Source organism: Myotis myotis, unplaced genomic scaffold, assembly GCF_014108235.1.
Source record: "Myotis myotis isolate mMyoMyo1 unplaced genomic scaffold, mMyoMyo1.p scaffold_m19_p_16, whole genome shotgun sequence".
NCBI lineage: Eukaryota > Metazoa > Chordata > Mammalia > Chiroptera > Vespertilionidae > Myotis > Myotis myotis.
Window position 1 is genome coordinate 32,506,950 of NW_023416320.1, and position 18,260 is coordinate 32,525,209.

Genomic DNA, 18,260 nt, shown 5'->3' on the forward strand with positions numbered 1-18,260 from the left:
GAAACTAAGGGTTTTAAGGAGGGAAGTATGGCAACAAGATCTAACCATCGGCAGCAGGGTGGAGGACGGTTGATGAGAGAGCATGCAAGCAATTCAGAGGCATTAGTCAAGATGAGAAATGATGCGGCTGGATTAGGAAGTTGCCATGTCTTTGTAAATTTCTTGGACTAAACATGAGAATGAATGAAATGCGCTCCGAAGTGGCAGGGTGGGGAAAAAAAAAAGAGTGGGGGCATGTCAAAAGGAGACAAAAAATAGCCTTTTCTTCTGATAGCCAAAGCTTGGAACAATTTAAACATAATGACAGTACTGGGTTATATAACCTAAATAATAATATAAATATAGGAGAATGTGGTACTGGAGAGTCAAATTTCCCCATCACTAGTGAGAATGAGGTTCTTGGGGTACCTAAGAGTTTTCAGAAACCTCCACGGGAGAATGGGATGTGGAAAAAGGCTTTATTTGTATAAAGTTACATTTCTTGGGTTCTGGAGAGTTTTTCCTAAATCCATAACTGTATCTAAGTTGTGAGAAAACAAAGTTTACGGTAATATTTCCTCTCATCATCTCTTGTTCCAGTCTTCCTTAGTGGTAAACATTCTGATTTTTAGCTGAGCACATGGCAACCTAGAACATACCAGAATATAACCTTCAGGTTTCCTTTAACAAGGTATTTTCTTAAGGCTGTATTCTAGTTAGCAGGAGGTAGGCAGAAATAGGAAATGCAATTTCTATAAAATGTCCTTAAAGGGAAGACATGTGCCTTTCTTTTTCCAGGTAGGAATGTGACTATGAGGGCTGGAGATTGGGCAACCATCTTGTACTGGGGGAAATGTTATGAGGATGGTGGAGCAAGAGGCTAGAAGCCCAATCCCTAATACTGTGACAGCAGCCCAAGCCTTGGACTGACTACCTGCAGCTGAACCTAATTCGATCTGATACATGGAGTCATGGAGAAGCACAGGGCCAATGTGTAGCGTGGTACAGAATGAAGTCACTGGATAAGGGCACAAAGCGATTGAAGGGTAAACTCAGTCTGCTCTCTCCTTTCCAAGCTGGGAACAGTGCTGTGTTCATCATGGGGCTGATATACTAGCGGCCCTGCGAAAGACTGAAATTTTGTCTAATCTCCAGATCAGCAGTTTCCAAAATACCACCTGCATATTAGACCGAATATTAACACAATGTGGTGGAGATGGTGTTAGGTAGTTCCCAGATGTACTTTGAAAAAGTATTTAATATTAAATTAAATGGGTTTCTATCTCATGGCAATTGGCGCTCCATTGTGCAAGTTCAGAACTCACAAGAAGCCAGGACAAGAAAGGAGTTTGAGGGGCAAGAATGAAAGTGAACAGAAACTCACCAGCATTATGTAGTGGCTGGAGTACAAGCTCTGAAGCCAGATTGCCTGTGTGCAAATCCTGGCTCTCAGGTGAGGAGCTGTGCTATTTTGAGCACGTTCCTTAACCTCAATGTGTGTCAGTTTTTGTAACAGCACTTAACACACAAGGATGCGATGAGGACTTCAGTGATTATTATAGTGCCTAACATAATGAACATTGAATGAATGCAAACTATACCACCATTCTGGGACATATGTTAGCAATGGAGCCAGAAACTCGTCCTGTATAACCTCTGCTGGCTGAAAGCTTACTCTATGCCGGGAATTATACATAGCTGCCCTTTGTTTTACTCATGGGCAAACGAAGGCTTAGAACATTTCAATGACTTTCCCAAGGCTTCACAATGAATTCTAGCCCAGCCAGAATTCAGACTGGTTGGGTTCCAAAGCCATGCTTTTTAACTTCGGTAAGTAAGGATCAAAGACACGGCCTGAAAAATCTCACAAACTTCCTTTTATATGATTTCAATTCCCCCCACTCATAACCTGTCCTGTAGTAGCAAATTCTCTCAAACTAAACAGGCCTTGTATGGGCCCAGCCAGACTGGCTCCGTCGGTGGCTTCCTCTCTCTAAGCATGTCCTCAGGTGAGGGAAACCAATCCATCAATCCAAGGTCTGTGTGGGAGAGGAACAGGGTAGACGGGAGAGATTGAGATCAACTACTGGCAGGGTGGGGACGTCTTGGGAAATGGCCAGAGCGGCAGCCTGACCTGAAAACGGGTGAGTCCCTGGGACACGTGGCAAAATGGGACCGGAAAGTGCCTCTTGGTGATTGATATGAAATAGCCGATTCCCAATGATCCAGGACTATGATTCAGTGCTTCCAAAATCTTGTTGCGTTGTAAACCACAAAATTAATCCTACAATTCAGCAACTTTATACTTTCTAAATTATCACCTACTTGATGCAAGCTTTGGGAGAATTTAGGCATTTAAATTGTTTTTTTACAGAGTCCACTTCACGCCTGTTAGGCAAGGAACCTTTGCCTTGCTTGCAAAGATGTCATTTCAACAAATTTCAAAATGTTGCATGCCGGTGCTTTGGTTTTTGCCAATTTCCAGAAAAGTAACTTTACCAATAACTTTAAATGTATCTCCTTTTCAGGACGGAAAACAACGTCCGGCAACGATACTCCATCTTTACCAAAGTTACCTTTATTCATCAAAATCAACATCTCAGGAGGGGAACACAAGTCCAAGAATCGGGTGGCAAAGTCTGCTCCGCCGATGCCGGGAGAACTGGGAGCTACGCCTATCATGTCGCCGGGGTTTGGCGAGAACGAACACGTGCCGGCGCACCTCCCAGCTGCTTTTGGGTGTCAAGCGCCCAGAGCTCCCACCCAGCCACTTCGCTGCACGTGCTGGCTCGTGCCGACGGCCCCGCAAGTCCGTCCTGAGGGCGGCTGACTCACCGGCCACGCACGCGGCTTTGGAGTCTCCGGAGGCTCCTGGGGAGGCCCGGCTACCGCTGTTGGGTCAGCCCGATGGGCGCAGCTGCGGCGCTCCAACCGGCCAAAGCTCACGCCGCCGCCGGACCGCCTCTACTACAGGTCCCGGCAGCCGCGCCTCCCGCCCGGGCCCACTTCCGGCCAGAAAGACCCGGACTCCGGCTGTGGGCCCGGTATCCCGCCGCCACCGCCCCACACGCGCCCCGTACTCTCGGGGCAGCGCAGAAGGAAGCGGTGGAAGGGCCTCTGGGAGTGGACACGCGCAGCCGCGCAAGCGCGCTCGCCCCGTGGCGCATGCGCGCAGGGGCCGGCGCGCGGCTCCGGTCTCCGGTGACGTGGCGTGCGGAGGTGGAGCCCAGGCCGGTGGCGGGAGGCGGGGGAGGAAGCGCGAGGTGAGCGCGGACGTCAGAGTGGAGAGCGGAAGGTCAGGGAGGCTCGGAGCGGAAGTGAGACCAGGGAGTCTGTCCGCCATTGTGGCCCCGAGAAGCGGAGAGCGAGAGGGGAAGACGGGCGTGCAAGCGGAAGAGACGGGCCCCTGCCACCGACTCCCGAGCGCCAGGCCCTCGTTCCGGCTTCTCTGCGAGCGGCGGCGGCGGCAGCGGCGGCGGCTGGCACGGTCCACTCGGCGGAGGGCGGCTTCCAACTGCTGTGAGTGCACGGGGAGAGGCCCAGGCGGCGGCGGCGGCTCGCGGGTGCGGTGAAGAATGTCAGCCACTAGCGTGGACCAGGTGAGGGAGCCGAGGCCGCAGGCTCGGCGAAGGCCCGAGCTCGGAGCTCCACCCTCGCGTGGGGCTTCGGCTCCTCCCCGTCGCCGCCGCTGCCGGCCCCGTAACGGTGCCCCGGGCGCAAGTTGCTGCGGTGCTGCCGCCCGGGCCGGGCGTGCGCCCTCGCCCCGAGTCTGCGGGCGGGGGAGGCGGGCGGGAGGCCGCGGGCCGCGGGGCGGGGGAGGACGGACGGCTCTTCGGGCCTCGGGACGCCTTCCGAGGGCGGCCGGCGCGGCTCAGCCCGGCGAGCTCGGGAGGCGGACCCCGAGGGGCGGGCGTAGGTGTGAAGGCGGGGGGTTGGGGGCGGGAATCGGGGGCCGTGGAGGAGACGGTGGCTGCGCTCCTACGCGGATTGTTGAAAATAAACTTGCCTTTGATAACGCCTTTGGTTAAGACACTTTCCCTCTTTTCTTTCTTTTCTTCCCCCCCCCCCCCTTCACGTTACGACACCTTTCGTCTTACTACACAGAGACCTAAAGGGCAAGGAAATAAAGGTGAGTTTGGCTAGTTGTTATCTTACTCATCGCTGTTGGTTCGATGTTACTTTTTAAACGGTGTGAGGGTCTTTCTGTTTGTTTTTGCCCCCCCCCCCTTTTTTTTTTGAAATGTAGGATTGGAGGGACATTCATCGTGGCTCAGGCAGCCCAGTGCTCTCCAAAACTTCGGTAGTTCCTTGCCTGGAGGCCAGCTTTATAGGAAGCGAAGTGGTATCAGGAACAGTGTTCTGCTTAGTTGGGTGTTTCAGTTCAGGAGATGGTGTTATGGATATAGTGACATTTAAAAAAAAAGTTTCAATCTGCCTGTGTTGTGTCACTTCTTCCCATGGGTAGATAAGTGGAGATTTTGTTTGTCATGTCTAGGTTACTTTGGAACATGCAACCCCATAGCATTCCATGTCACATCAGTGCAAATTGTACTGTTAATCATTGATTCTATTGAAGGCAGTGATGTGAGAGAGCAAAGCTGAGCAGGCATGTTCTCTCTCTCTGTGGTCCTGCTTGCAAGGTGGGACTCAATTTGATGCGTTAGAAAGGACTGACGGCGAAGGAAATGCTTGATTCTGTGATTTGCTATTTAGTTTTTAAGAAAGGAAGCACTCCGGAAAGTAAAGCGTTTTTAAAAAGTGTATTTTGTGTTTACTAATACGGAATAGCTCCGTCAGCTGACTGAACCATGGCATTGATCATGTGACGTGCGTGAGTATGGAACAATAACTGCTTTCTTGGGACAGTGCCAATTAAGTAGCATTACAGTGAATGGTATATTTATTGACGGTTTGTAATAGGACTTGAAATGAGACTCAACATGATTATGCTTCCTGTTTTTTATTTTAGGGAGCAAAGTATTACCTAGAAAATAAGATCTACAATAGTTTTTTAGATGCAATTTAATCTCTTTATGGTGCTCTTTAGATTCAGGTTATTTGCGATAGCAAATTTGAAAGGCATAGGTACTGTATACACAGCTTAGTTAATTTTCTTTGATTTGTACAATTTATTTGAGAACTTATGCATTCCAGATATATGGCACTGTATTAAGTAACAAATTTATTGTTTTGTTTTGATTAAGATAGATTTTCTTGGAGTATATACACATTTAGAAATTTTAAATTTTAGAATTTAATTTTTAGAGTACAATTTTTAATTTTAGAATTTTTTTATGTTGTGAGTATAAACCTCAGGATTTGATGTAGTTGATTTATTTTAAGTGAGTTTTAAAAAACTTATTTGTAAACTTAAAAAGAATGATTACTTGTTTTTGCTAGTCTTCCCATTAGGAGGTATGAGACTTGGAGATAGGTGAAATTTGTTCCCATTATTGCCTAGCGTAAGTTATTTTATCCTAGATCTTTGGGGAGGTGGCAGTTTGCAAGGCTATTTGAAATGTTAAGAGTTTTGTGTTAATCTGCTGTAAAGTAAGTATGGAAGTTCTGTGAAGTACTTGTTTGACAAAACAAAATAGGACATCTATTGAATAAGCCATTACTATAAATTTGATTTATAATATAGTCATTTCACTTAAGTATGTCCTAGTGACATTTTTTATATTATAGATATAAATTATATATAAATAATATTGTATATTGATCATAAATATTTTTGTTATTAACATTGTTTTAATCTATTAGTATCACTTTTGTTAGGTGTGTTTAGATACATGTACAAAGTATTTATTTGGATAGTTCTTTATGCCAAGAAATTTTCTTTATCCTTTATTGTTCAGTTCATAATCTCATTCATGGATAGAAGGATTGACTGGGTTACCAAGGAGATCTGTGTTCTAATACTGCTTGTGGCCACTGACTTGCCAAGTGAGCTTGAACACAGTGTATCTTTTAACCAGAATTTTCCCTCTATAAAAAATAATAATTCCAGTCATAAACCCTATCATATGTTGTGAGGATTGTTGTAATTACAGTAGTCCACTGCTCTAGCAGTTCTATCTGCTGAGTTTCTTTTCACCTTCGTCACCTATTTTTTATATATGTCTTTTTAATTAATTTTAGAGAGGAAGGGAGGGAGGGAGGGAGGGAGAGAGAGATAGAGAGATAGAGATAGATATCACCTCCTGTGATTTCTCCTCCAGTACACACCGGTACCTGGGATCCAGCCGGCAACCGGGGGCATATGCACAGGACAACAGTCAATCACTTGAGCCACACTGGCCAGGGCCTCAACTCATCTTATTTTTAAGATGCTGGAAGACTATTGCCTAAAATATGGCAGGAGGGAAAAATGCTACTCTCCTAAAAGTATTGGCAATCACTTAAGATGCCTTAAAATGGTAGATACTACAAGGGCAAAAATACACATATACATTACCTGTACTTTTATGCCTCTGCAGGGAGAATTACAAGGAGAAGGCACCCCCAAGTGAACTTATACAAGTAGTATATGTGTGAGAAAAACTACTCTGCCTTAGCTTACTGGATTTTCAAGCTAGTGAAATTGTTTCACAGTTATTCTGTTTATTTTTATGAAGCAGAAAGCAAAGTTATTTTTCCTGAACGTAGAGCCTCTGTATTCGAAGAACATGAGTATTAAACTTGAATTTAGAACTTATGAAAAATACATGTCCCTGAGGAGATGTCAGAGTTTTGAAAGCAGGATCCTTTTCAGTTCATATGATTTCAGAGATGCTGTGTTTCTCCTCTGAACTATTGGTAGTTGACAGCGTTGGCTTTACACCTGGCCTTAATGTCTTTGATTTTCTGCTAATTGTTTTTCTATATATCTTTAATGACATAAATGCACTAAAGGAACTAAAATTAAAATTTAAAGGGAATTTTATAGCAATGTCTGTAAGGCAAAACATGCTTTTGTGGTATAAATTCTAGGTTTATTTATTTATAAGTTTGAATCCTTTTAAATTCATCTATTGTGTACTCTGTTAAATATTTGAATTGTTTTTATTATTGGCCATGGTGAAGCGTAGTAGAAACTTAAAGATGATTATTTACCTATTGGCCCATAATTTAAAACTTAGTTTATATCGCTTTTATTTATTAACAAGAAGGATTTTTGCTTGCTGGAATCAAAGTGTATTACTCCTTTTCCTGCAGGCATCACAGAGAAAGTGTCCAATCCCATGCTCCTAGTAGCCCTCAGGCCTTACTTCTTGCTTCTTCCTATTCCTTAAGTTTATAAATAGGTAGATATATAGAAGGTAATTTATCTTTTCACTTCTCTCTCTTCCCCTCCCAACATTGTTTGGTACAACTGTAATGTCAAAGACTTAGGTTAAATTTGGCTATTTTCTAGCGATTCAGAAAAGTAGTTGAAAATGCCTTGTATTTTGGCAATATTCTTTTGTAACCTCTCCCATCTCCCCTCTGGAAATGATTGCAAAGCACTTAACTGTCATTTTAGGCTTTATTATTAATCCTCAAAACATTCCTATAAGGAGATAGAGGGTATATGGTATTGTCACTGTTTTTGTAGGTGGGAAAACATGATGCACAGATCTGTTGACTTTCCTAACTTGATGTAGTCAGACCAGAGCAAAGAATCTCCTGGCTCCTAAGGCCCATGTTCTATCTTGATTTGACTCTGCTTCATAGAGCAGAGGAAACAGGCGAAGAATCATGTAAGTCATCTGTTCTTTTTTCCCTGAAGAACTTGTACAGACTATGGAACTATCTTAGATTTCATTACTATTTAATGGCTCTCAGTCTCCAAGACATTAAATTGTGATTAAGTGATGTTCAAAAACCAAAGTCTTTAAGACAGTTGAATTTTTTAAATGTATGCTTATGAAACTCAAAGGCTGGCTTCTTATTCAGACTTTAATTGAATGCAAATTACTTGTCAGTATGCATAAAATGCTTTTAATTAAACATTTCCTTTGACATACTCCTTGAGTAGTCTTTTGAAATTTCTTAGACATTTACGCATCACTTATAAATGATTGTAGACTATTTACTTATTGTGTGCGAATGTTTTGTTCTTAGGCTCAGCCTCTTGCGAGAAAGGATAGAACAGAGGAAATAAGAATAGCAGTGTAATATGTATTTAGATAAAGTTTAAGCAGGTACTTTTTACCATATTAGCAGTGTGGATTAAATTTGTGAGAATCTAACAAATACAAGAAATAGATGTGATTTGAAATGGGTAGCTGTTTCAAATACATACTAATAGTACTGGTGTAATATTCCAAAAGTGTAGTGAAGAATTATTTTTCAAGAGGTAATACATTATGCATAGCTACCTTTGATAAAGGAGTGGTAAAGAAAAACAGGTATGTTAGAATCTCTTGGGCTGACATGATTAGCCCACCAGAAATAGCCTAAGGTTACCCACCTCTTTATTTTAATTTCTAGTGGCTATTAACCTGTTTAAAATCTGGGGAGCACCTTTAGCTCAACCTTGGCTATTGTGCTATCTTTATTACATAGCGTTAAACCACCTCAGTGGATCAAGTCAACCTTCAGGTTTCTCTTATAGTCTTTAAGGGGCAATGTATGTTTACTTTGAAGGCTTCACAATATAGCATTGTTTCTTTGAGTTGTTATTGCTACTTAGTGGGAGGCAAAGATCCAAGGATATCGCCTATTTTTGTTCCCATGTCATTGTCAACTCGCTATTATATTATAGATGATCTAAACTCAAATTAGGAAAAATTAAAATGGTATGCTGTTATAAAGGAACACCCCTTAAATCCATTGCCCCTGACATTAATTTATAGTATTTTGTGACACTATTTTTAAGTAATAAATACCCAGATATTGAGGGTGTTTTTGTTGTTTCCAACAGATTAGTCAGTATCCACCAGAAAGGTTCAACTGTTTATATCTCACTTGTGTTTCGAAAGTAGTATAGAATAGTATATTTTCATAGACAGAGCCAGCACATCAAGTTTTAGCCTGGTAAACTTCTGTGGTTCTAAAGTAAATTGTCATCCTAACTGGATCTTGTAATATTTTATGTAATATTCAAGATGATTGCATACTGTTATTGAATACTCTGATGAGGTGAGGTAGATAGGTACTATTAATATCCTCCTTGAACAGAGAAGTAGAGTTTAAAAAAACTAAGTCACTAACTAGAGATCGATCACCCAACTTCTCAGTGTTGGACTTAGGATTCAAACCCAGGATCTTCTTATCTCAAGTTTACTCAAAAGTACTCTGAGACAGTGTCAAGAGAATAACTATAGAGCCTTTATGGAAATGATCTCTGGACAAATATGGCATTATAAATTGTTCTGATTGGTTTTCTTGTGTGTTGCAAGAGTGATCATTGCTATCTTTAGTGTCTGAATTTTATTTGTATTTTCAGGTGGAAGTCTTCGTAATTTTTATTTAGAATTTTTCATAATTTATTCATTGTGATATTGCCTCAAGTTAATTTTAGTCACTTTTTTTTTAAACTGGAGACATTTTATGTAACTTTAGTTATCAAAAAAGTTCTTTATTTACCTTTATTGGACTAAGTAATAGATTTAACAAAGTTAGAGAACATTCAGAAATCTGCAACACTATTTGAAGTGGTATTTTAGATTCAAATATAGCATTAGCAAACCCTTCCAACATTTTAATTCTAACGTTTGCTTACTACAGTGTTAAAATTGGGATATTTACTTTATGGTTTTGGTAATGGAAAGTATATATATAATTTGTATTTCTCTAATCTTAGGCATATCAATATAAGATTTGTAACTTTTTGGTAGCACGTGAATATTTGTATCCAAAATTAAATTAATCTTAAGAGAGTGTTTAGGTGAAAAAAAGAAAGCTCAGGGTAACTTTTTGTGACTTGATTTGAAAAATACTGAAAATGTTAGGTTGTTCTGTGATTCTCATGATGATTACAACACTTCTAATACAAATATATTTTTTAGTTTCAGTACAAAACGGTTCCATTCATCAAAAAGATGCTGTAAATGATGATGATTTTGAGCCATACTTAAGTAGCCAGACAAATCAGGTAAGTCTGACAGTTCCATATTTAGGGAATTAAACTTATATTAGTATAAATTGATTTTTGAAATAGATATTTAGTTGAATGAGACTAACAATAACATGAATTAATCTAGTGTACCTGAATAGCAGTTGCATGTTTATGACACAGAAGAGTTCTTTAAAAATTATAGACAGCTGAAACTAGATTACGAAATATGAAGATTTGAACATGGAACATTACTAGTATATGTTGTAGTGTGTTTTTTTGAAATGTTGAAAGAATCTAATCTTTTAATGTCACTGTCATATCTTTGTAGCCAAAGCAAATTACAAGGTTTAATTAGCTAGAAATTTGTGGGAGAGGACTACTTTGTGCCTGAAATTTTTGGTTTAATGTAGTATTTTCTTCTTTATAAGACATTCCTATTTGAATTTTACTGATAGTTAAAGTTTTAACTTAACCTGATAATGGAGGAAGTAGATAAGTAAAGATAAATAAAATAATTAAGACTTTATAAACACTTGCTTCTGTATTATAGGCATGGAAAATTTCAACAAATCAAATAATTGTTAGCTTTTGAGATTCTTGTGTGTTTGAATTATTCACAAATGTGAATTTATATATAGGAATCATTTAGATGTAAACATTAAAAATCTGGTATTTGGTCTCTATACCATTTCTGTCTGCACCCATTTGTTATTAAAAATATTGCTACTAGAAATAAATTTTAAAAATAAACTTTAATTACTAATCATTTTCTTTAGGGAGAACATTCTGGAATGAAGTTGCTTTTGTTTTGCTTAAAAAGAAAGATGCATGGAAAAAATGTATCTTGAAATCTTAACCTCTAGTTTTTTAAAACTATGAAAGAACAAGGAACCAAATGTTTATTACACAACCTTATAGTTTGAAAGCAAATTTGAACAAAAAGTAGTTCTCATTTTGTGGATGTAGAATTATTTTTAGGACTGTGGAGAGCCATGGTTATATTTAATTTCTTAGTAATTTCTTTAACCACTCTCTTCTGTCTGTTGATCTGCAGTCCTAGCATATGTTGGGAGAGAATAAATAAATGAGAAAGAAGAAAAATGGGTGATAAAAATCAATGAAAGTTTGGCTACTCTTAAGAATGAAAAATTTCATTTCATATTTATGTAATCTATTTTATAATCTCAATAAATTTTACTTTCCACCTAAACGTTGTGAAAGAATATATAATTGGAAAGTAGGGGAAGATCATTTGTTGTACAATTGTAGTGCGAGTTTTAAAAGAAACATATAATATTCTATTTGGGGCCATACAGTGACCTCAGTTAATATCCCTTATGACAGTGTTTTCCAACCTTTTCGAGAAATTCTGATAATGAGGTATAGTAGATATTATCCCCACAATGTTTTTATGGTCAGATAAGTTTGAGAAGTTTATTCGGTCTAAATAATTGAATTGTGGGTTTTTTGCTACTTAATTTTATACTTGATTAAAATATAAAATTAATTTCTAATGTAAGGATATATTATGCAGATCCACTGTCTTCATTGTTCAGAGTCTAGTCTGTTTTCAAGAAATTTTAATGGATTTTAAATGTTTGAAAATTGCTACCATAAGAATCCTCGCTTTACTTGGTAACAGATATTTTATAATTCATTTGTCACAGGGGCTTAGAAGATTGGTTATTTGGCATTCCACAGAGGTGCTTCAGGTCTGCCTAGGGGAGATTGGGGGAGGGTACCCTTGATCCCACCTTTGTGGCAACCAGAGCTCTGCTTTGCTTTTTATCTGTTCTTTTATATTGGAATTTTTCATAAAATTTCACTTGTAAAAAAATCTTAAAGTGTTGGAAAATTAATTTTCAAGACTATAAATGCATTTACCATAATCCAATTTTTAAATTGTATCATAAAAGCTTCCTTGTTAATATTGGCAAAACATCTATAAAAGTCTTGTTTTTTAATGTGATGTTTACATGGAAGGTCTTATGCTTTATATTAATTAGATCATTTTAATTCATGTTATTTGAATCAATATAGTCATGTGCTATTTCAAGAGAGGTTTTAAAGTTTAATACCAGTAAGGCTGTATTTTACTTCCCTCTTGCCAATATTAGTGAATAGGTTTTCAGCAGTTATCTTTGGGTAATACTAAATAATTATGTGTAGTCAAGGTACATATTTACTTTTTTTCTTTTAATATGTTTTATTGATTTTAGAGGGAGAGAGAGAGAGGGAGATAAAAATATCAATGTGAGCGAAACATCAATCAGCTGCCTCCTGCATGCTCCCTACTGGGGATTGAGCCCCAAACCTGGGCATGTGCCCTGACCAGGAATCAAACCAGTGACCTTTTGATACATGGGATGACGCTCAACCAATAGAGCCACACTGTCTAAGGCCATATTTACCTTTTAAAGAGCACTATAATTATTGAATATTGAATACTGGGTCTACTGAAGAGAAACATGGAAAATTATCTGAAATATGCAAGTAAGTTGTAAGAATTTAACTTATAATTACTTAATTGAAATTTTAAAAACTTACAAAAATTGACCTTTTAGAACAGATGAGTGAATACTGGATTTATTGGTGAAATATATCAAATAATTATTTGCAGATTTAAAGTTCTGCAAGTATTTGTAGGTCCTTGTACTGACCTACCTGAAGTAATTATTTAATTTTTAAATTTTCAATTATAAATATGCAATATGACTTTAAAATTAAATCCCATCATTTGAATTTAATATTATAAATAAGAAAAATGAATCATTTGTCTGGAAAGGTGTTTAATATTTTTGGTTATTTTAAATTGTTGTATATATTTAGATCTAATTCACATCAAACGCAGGAATACATTACACCAGTCTATTGGTCTTCTGTGGCAGCATATTTCTTCTATTTTCTAGTGTTCATTTTATTAGGGAATAATTTTTATATTAATTTACAAGTAAATGTCTGTCCTTCTGGTTTTAAAATTTGTTCTCTGTTATATGGATATATATTACGCTTAGCCAAATTGGAGGTTTCTGTTTGGCAAGGAAGGTAGGGGTTTTCAAAATGTAGGCTTTAACCAGTAGATTGGGAGACAAGACCAACTGAAGCTTTATGAAATGTGTATTTTTGTTGCTTCTGTTAATTCTATTTTGTGTTTATTGTCTTATTTTTTAATGATTTAAAAAAATTCTTATGCTTAAAAGTTTATTTTGCTTAATTATAAAGTAGATGTGCATGTAACATTTATGTAAAATATTAGCTGTGTAGAGTTTTTTTTGGTTTTGTTTATTCTCTTTAAAGATCGCTATATTTAAGTAAAAATGAAGATCAGCCAAAAAATAGTTCTCTATAATTCCTCAGAATAATTGGACAATTATGTTGGTCAGAAAATTCATGTTTAATTGGTACTATTAAACGTGCCATATAAATTGGAAGAGTAAGTTGGAAAAATGAAGTTTGAATTTGTCTGTTTGTATATATGGGGAAATAAATTCCTAGTCATGTTTATCAGGAAAGAGATAGAGAGAACTAAGAGAATAATATAATTATCTTTGCCTGTTTGAATGATTTCCTAACTGGTAATTCTGTATTGCCACTCAGGAGTCTTAAAGTTGAAGTTTGTGCCATTGACATATTAAAGAATTTACCTCAACTTCACAACACATCCCTCCTGCCTCATCTTTGGTCAGCTTTCTCCATCTTACTTACTCAAGGAAATAGGGCTTATTATTATTTTCTGAAAATGTAAATATTTTCTTTGATAATCTCAATGTGTACGATTTGCATACACCCACACACAGAATCCTGTGTCTATTGCTTCTGAAGTCTTTTCTGATTCCCCCAATTACTTGCACCCTTCCTTCTCTTTGTGCTAGAGTGTTTGTTTTCTTTTTTTTTTTTGTACTTCCATTATAGTACTTATCAAATTGTAGGGTAAATATGTCTTCCCCCTAGACCTGTGGAGTCCTTTAGGTCAGAAACCATGTTTTCTTCTTTCTTTCTTTCTTTCTTTCTTTCTTTCTTTCTTTCTTCTTCTTTCTTTCTTCTTTCTTTCTTTCTCTCTTTCTTTCTTTCTTTCTTTCTTTCTTTCTTTCTTTCTTTCTTTCTTTCTACCTATTTATTTATTTATTTATTGCTTGCTTAAAGTATTACAACAAGTATTACATATGTCTCCTTTTTTTCCCCCCCGCCCTTGACAATCCCCTGGCCTCCCCTACCCCCCAGTGTCTTATGTCCATTGGTTATGCTTATATGCATGCATACAAGTCCTTTGCTTGATCTCTTACCCACCCCCCTCCTGCCCTCCCACCCTCCCCGGCCTTCCTGCTGTAGTTTGACAGTCTGTTCGAGGCAGCTCTGCCTCTGTATCTATTTTTGTTCATAAGTTTATAATGGTCTTTATTATCCAGAAATGAGTGACATCATGTGGTATTTGTCCTTCATTGACTGGCTTATTTCACTTAGCATAATGCTCTCCAGTTCCATCCATGCTGTTGCAAATGGTAAGAGTTCCTTCTTTTTTATAGCAGCATAGTATTCCATCGTGTAGATGTACCACAGTTTTCTAATCCATTCATCTACAGATGGGCACTTAGGCTGTTTCCAGATCTTAGCTATGGTGAATTGTGCTGCTATGAACATAGGGGTGCATATATCCTGATTGGTGAGAAACCATGTTTTTCATCTTGTTTCCAGTGACTGGCACTTTAATCAGTTACATAGTAGGCATTTATTAAATACTTACTGAATGTGAATTAGGTTATCTTCTAGAATTAAGGAATGAAATATTATGGTTGAAATGTCAAGTTAATATGACAGAGTACATTTTCTTAGGACATTTTTATTCTGCATAAATTATACTTTTTTAAAAGTACAATAATATTTTTTAAATATTTGAGGAAAATACAGGTAAACATTAAAAGTAGACTAACCTTCACTTTTTATTAATTCAGAAGTGAGTTCAGGAGATTGAAGTACCTCAGGTTCTTAAGGGATAGCAATTTTGTTTATCTCTGTGCTTACGTGCTGACATTGGTGGATAATGCCTCAAGTCTTTTTTATTGAACTTCTGAAACATTGTACAGTGTTCTCCCTTGGAAATTTGGGTGTTTATGAAGCAAAAATGAATATTAAGTTACCTTAACTAAAACAAAACACACACACACACAAAATAAAACTCAGTTATAATTGAGCTGTATTAAAATGTCTTTAGGTTAGAACAGTGATCATAAACTTTTTCTTATTGGTCAGGTTTTCTTTGAGATAATAGAAAAACAACTGACCTGCGGATTAAAGGATAATAATTATAAATGATTTCAAAATTCTAACGAAGAATTTTTAATCTTCCATATTTTAGTTTTCAAATTAAAAAATCTAAAGGTAAAGGCTTAATCTATATTTTAATATAGCACTTTGCAATTAAAGATTTAGAAAAATCTTTACAGTTGATTAGAGTAGCAGGTATCATCCCCATTTTACTAATGAAGTAACAAGGTTAGAGAAATTAATGATCAGTGAGATCACTGACATAGAAAGTGGAAGAGTACAGAATTGAGCCCAATCCTTGCCTACTACATCACATCTTGACTTTATATCTTCTTTTGTTTTTTGTTTTTGTTTTTGACTTTTTAAAATTCTCACCCGGGTATATGTTTTTATTATTTTGAGAAAGAGAAACATCAGAGTGAGAGAGAAACATCAATCGGTTGTGTTTCCCAAGCACACCCAACCAGGGATTGAAACTGCAACCCTGGATGTATGCCTTGACTGGGAATCTAACCCCCAACCTTTTGCTGTAATTGACCATACTCCAACCAAGTTAGCCACCTGGCCAGGGCCAGGACTTTATACTCTTAAGATCTGGACTAGCTTTGAAACTATACAAATGTGCTTGATGGTTAAGTTACATTTTAAAGAGGCAGGTTAAGTTGTATTAATATAACTGTTGACTACTTACTGTGTCGTAGGCACTGTATCTTTATTTCCTTTGAATAGCAGAGAAAAAAATTCAGAGTTGTATTTTGGCTACTTTCACTTAGCTGATAAGTGCCTAGGCTGGGATTAGAATTTGGTTGCCTTATGGGTTCACTTCAACCTTATATTAAACTAGAGGCCCAGTGCACTTATTCGTACACTGGTGGGGTCCATTGGTGTGTACTGCTGGGATCAGGCCACGGCAGACAGCTGGGGAGGAGCCCGGGCCCGGGCCGGGTGCCGTACCACCGCTCAGTTAGCTTGCCATCCATGAGCCTGGTATCTGGCGCCCATTGGTCAGCTGAGTGGTGCTGCTGCTGTGGGAGCGCACTGGCCACCAGGGGGCAGCTCCTGCGTTGAGTGTCTGTGCCCTGGTGGTCAGTGCGCATCATAGCTTAGGCATATATATATATATATATATATATATATATGTATATATATGGCTTCTCAGGTAGTGTTTCTAAGTTTATGCTGTGGATAAAGGAATTATGCATCTGTTATCAATTATCCAATGGTAATTATATTACTTTTTATATGTACACATTTCCCTTTCAGTTCGTTTTTTAAATATAAGGGAAATCTCAAAAGTTTTACATCACTTTATTTAAAGGTGATAGATTTTAAAGAATTTGGTAGCTCAGGCCAGTGTGGCTCAGTTAGTTGAATGTTGTCCCATGCACCCAAAGGTCTCTGTTCAGAGCATATGCCCAGGGTTGTGGACTTAACTCCCAGTGGGGGGCCTGCAGGAGGCAGCTGATTGATGTTTCTCTCCTCTCTTAACCTCTCTCTAAAATCAATAAAAACATTTAAAAAATAGTAAAATTTCACTGTTATTGATCACTTTCTAAATTATGAATAAACTATTTTAAAGCTATTAGTTTACATAAACTGAAATTATGTCTCATTATAATCACGTTTTAAGTAAAAGGTAGGAAAAAAAAAGTAACTGTTGAGTTATTTTCCATTATCAGGAAGTAGAAATTTTGTTTTCTCCACTACCAAGGTACATTCCTCTAATTGATATTCCACTTAGCTAGCAATTAGAAATTAATTTTAAATTTAGCAAAACATTAGAAAACATTTCCAATTATTATCAAAGCTCTAGTTATTCAAAATGTGTTGGCCATATCTTTTTTTTAAGACTTTAGTTTCCTACAACTTTGTTTTTACTAGAATCCAAACTGAAGCCTTGCCTTTTGAAAGGAGATTGCTTAAGTTACTTTCATAGAGCTAGGAAGAAACATCTCATTCAACTAAAACTACTGAGAGAACTGGTAAATAAATGGTTAGTATTTGATAAACTGGAGAAAACAGGCCATTTATCCAATATTAGTGGCCCGGTGCACGAAATTTTGTGCACTGAGGGGGGGCTGTGTTTCCTCAGCCCGGCCTGTGCCCTCTTGCAGTCCGGAACCCCTCAGGAGATGTCCGACTGCCAGCTTAGGACATCCCTCTCGCTTCCTTTGCTTCTTACCACCAACCTACAGCGGAGGTGGGAGAGGCTACCGCCACTGCCTCTAGGCTTGCCAGCCATGAGCCTGGCTTCTGGCTGAGCAGCGCTCCCCCCCTGTAGGAGCGCACTGACCACCACGGGGCAGCTTCTGCATTCAGCCTCTGCCCCCTGGTGGTCAGTGCGTGTCATAGCAACTGGTCATTCTGTCGTTCGGTTGATTTGCATATTAGGGTTTTATTATATAGGATTCTCAACATCTGTGGGTGATAGTAATAGCACTACAGACAGCTTTCTCTGCTTATTTAGCCTGAGCTAAATAATAGGCAGATATGACTAATGGAACACATTTTAAAGTAATTTAAACTTGTTATTTTGGCCAAGCGCTAATTTAGGGAGTAGAATAAAATCATGATTTTAAAAAATAATTGACAAGATATCTAATCAAAGCCTTCACGCCCCAATGGGTTTGGGTCTGTTCCGGCCCGAGAGGTAACAATTGGCAGACATTTGTTCCACATTAATTTAGTAATAGAGGTTGGTGACTTCCTTTTTATTAGGAATCTGTACAGGTTACAGAATTTAAAACTGAATTGACGAAGAACTGTGTGGCCCAGGGACCCAATTCAGTCCATTCTATTTCTTTGAGAAATTCCTTGAGTTAGCAGCCTTTTTCAAAAGTAAATATGTGGCACCAACCAGAGTCTATTTAACCTGCAAAGCTTAAAAAATATATTTGTTCTTTGACCTTTTGTTAGCTGACCCCTGAATTATACTTTACGTGTAGATAAATTAGGAACTTGATATGTAACTGTTGTGCAAAATTCAGCATTTGTG

The 18,260-nt window shown here is 38.2% G+C and overlaps 1 protein-coding gene across 17 annotated transcripts in view; it reads left to right on the forward strand.

Moving 5' to 3' along the window:
• The first annotated feature begins 3,358 nt into the window (after positions 1-3,358).
• Positions 3,359-18,260, forward strand: part of YTHDF3 (YTH N6-methyladenosine RNA binding protein 3) — a 55,226-nt gene continuing 40,324 nt past the window's right edge. For 3 of the 17 annotated variants that reach the window (XR_004972493.1, XM_036338356.1, XM_036338360.1), the window contains exons 1-5: positions 3,467-3,578; positions 4,084-4,108; positions 7,556-7,700; positions 9,954-10,039; positions 11,671-11,715. Coding sequence is in view for 10 of the 17 variants with exons in the window: in XM_036338356.1 (XP_036194249.1) it covers positions 7,643-7,700; positions 9,954-10,039; positions 11,671-11,715 (189 nt within the window). In the remaining 7 variants the exon portion in view is untranslated. The other 14 variants (XM_036338370.1, XM_036338372.1, XM_036338357.1 and 11 more) reach the window with 13 other exon arrangements.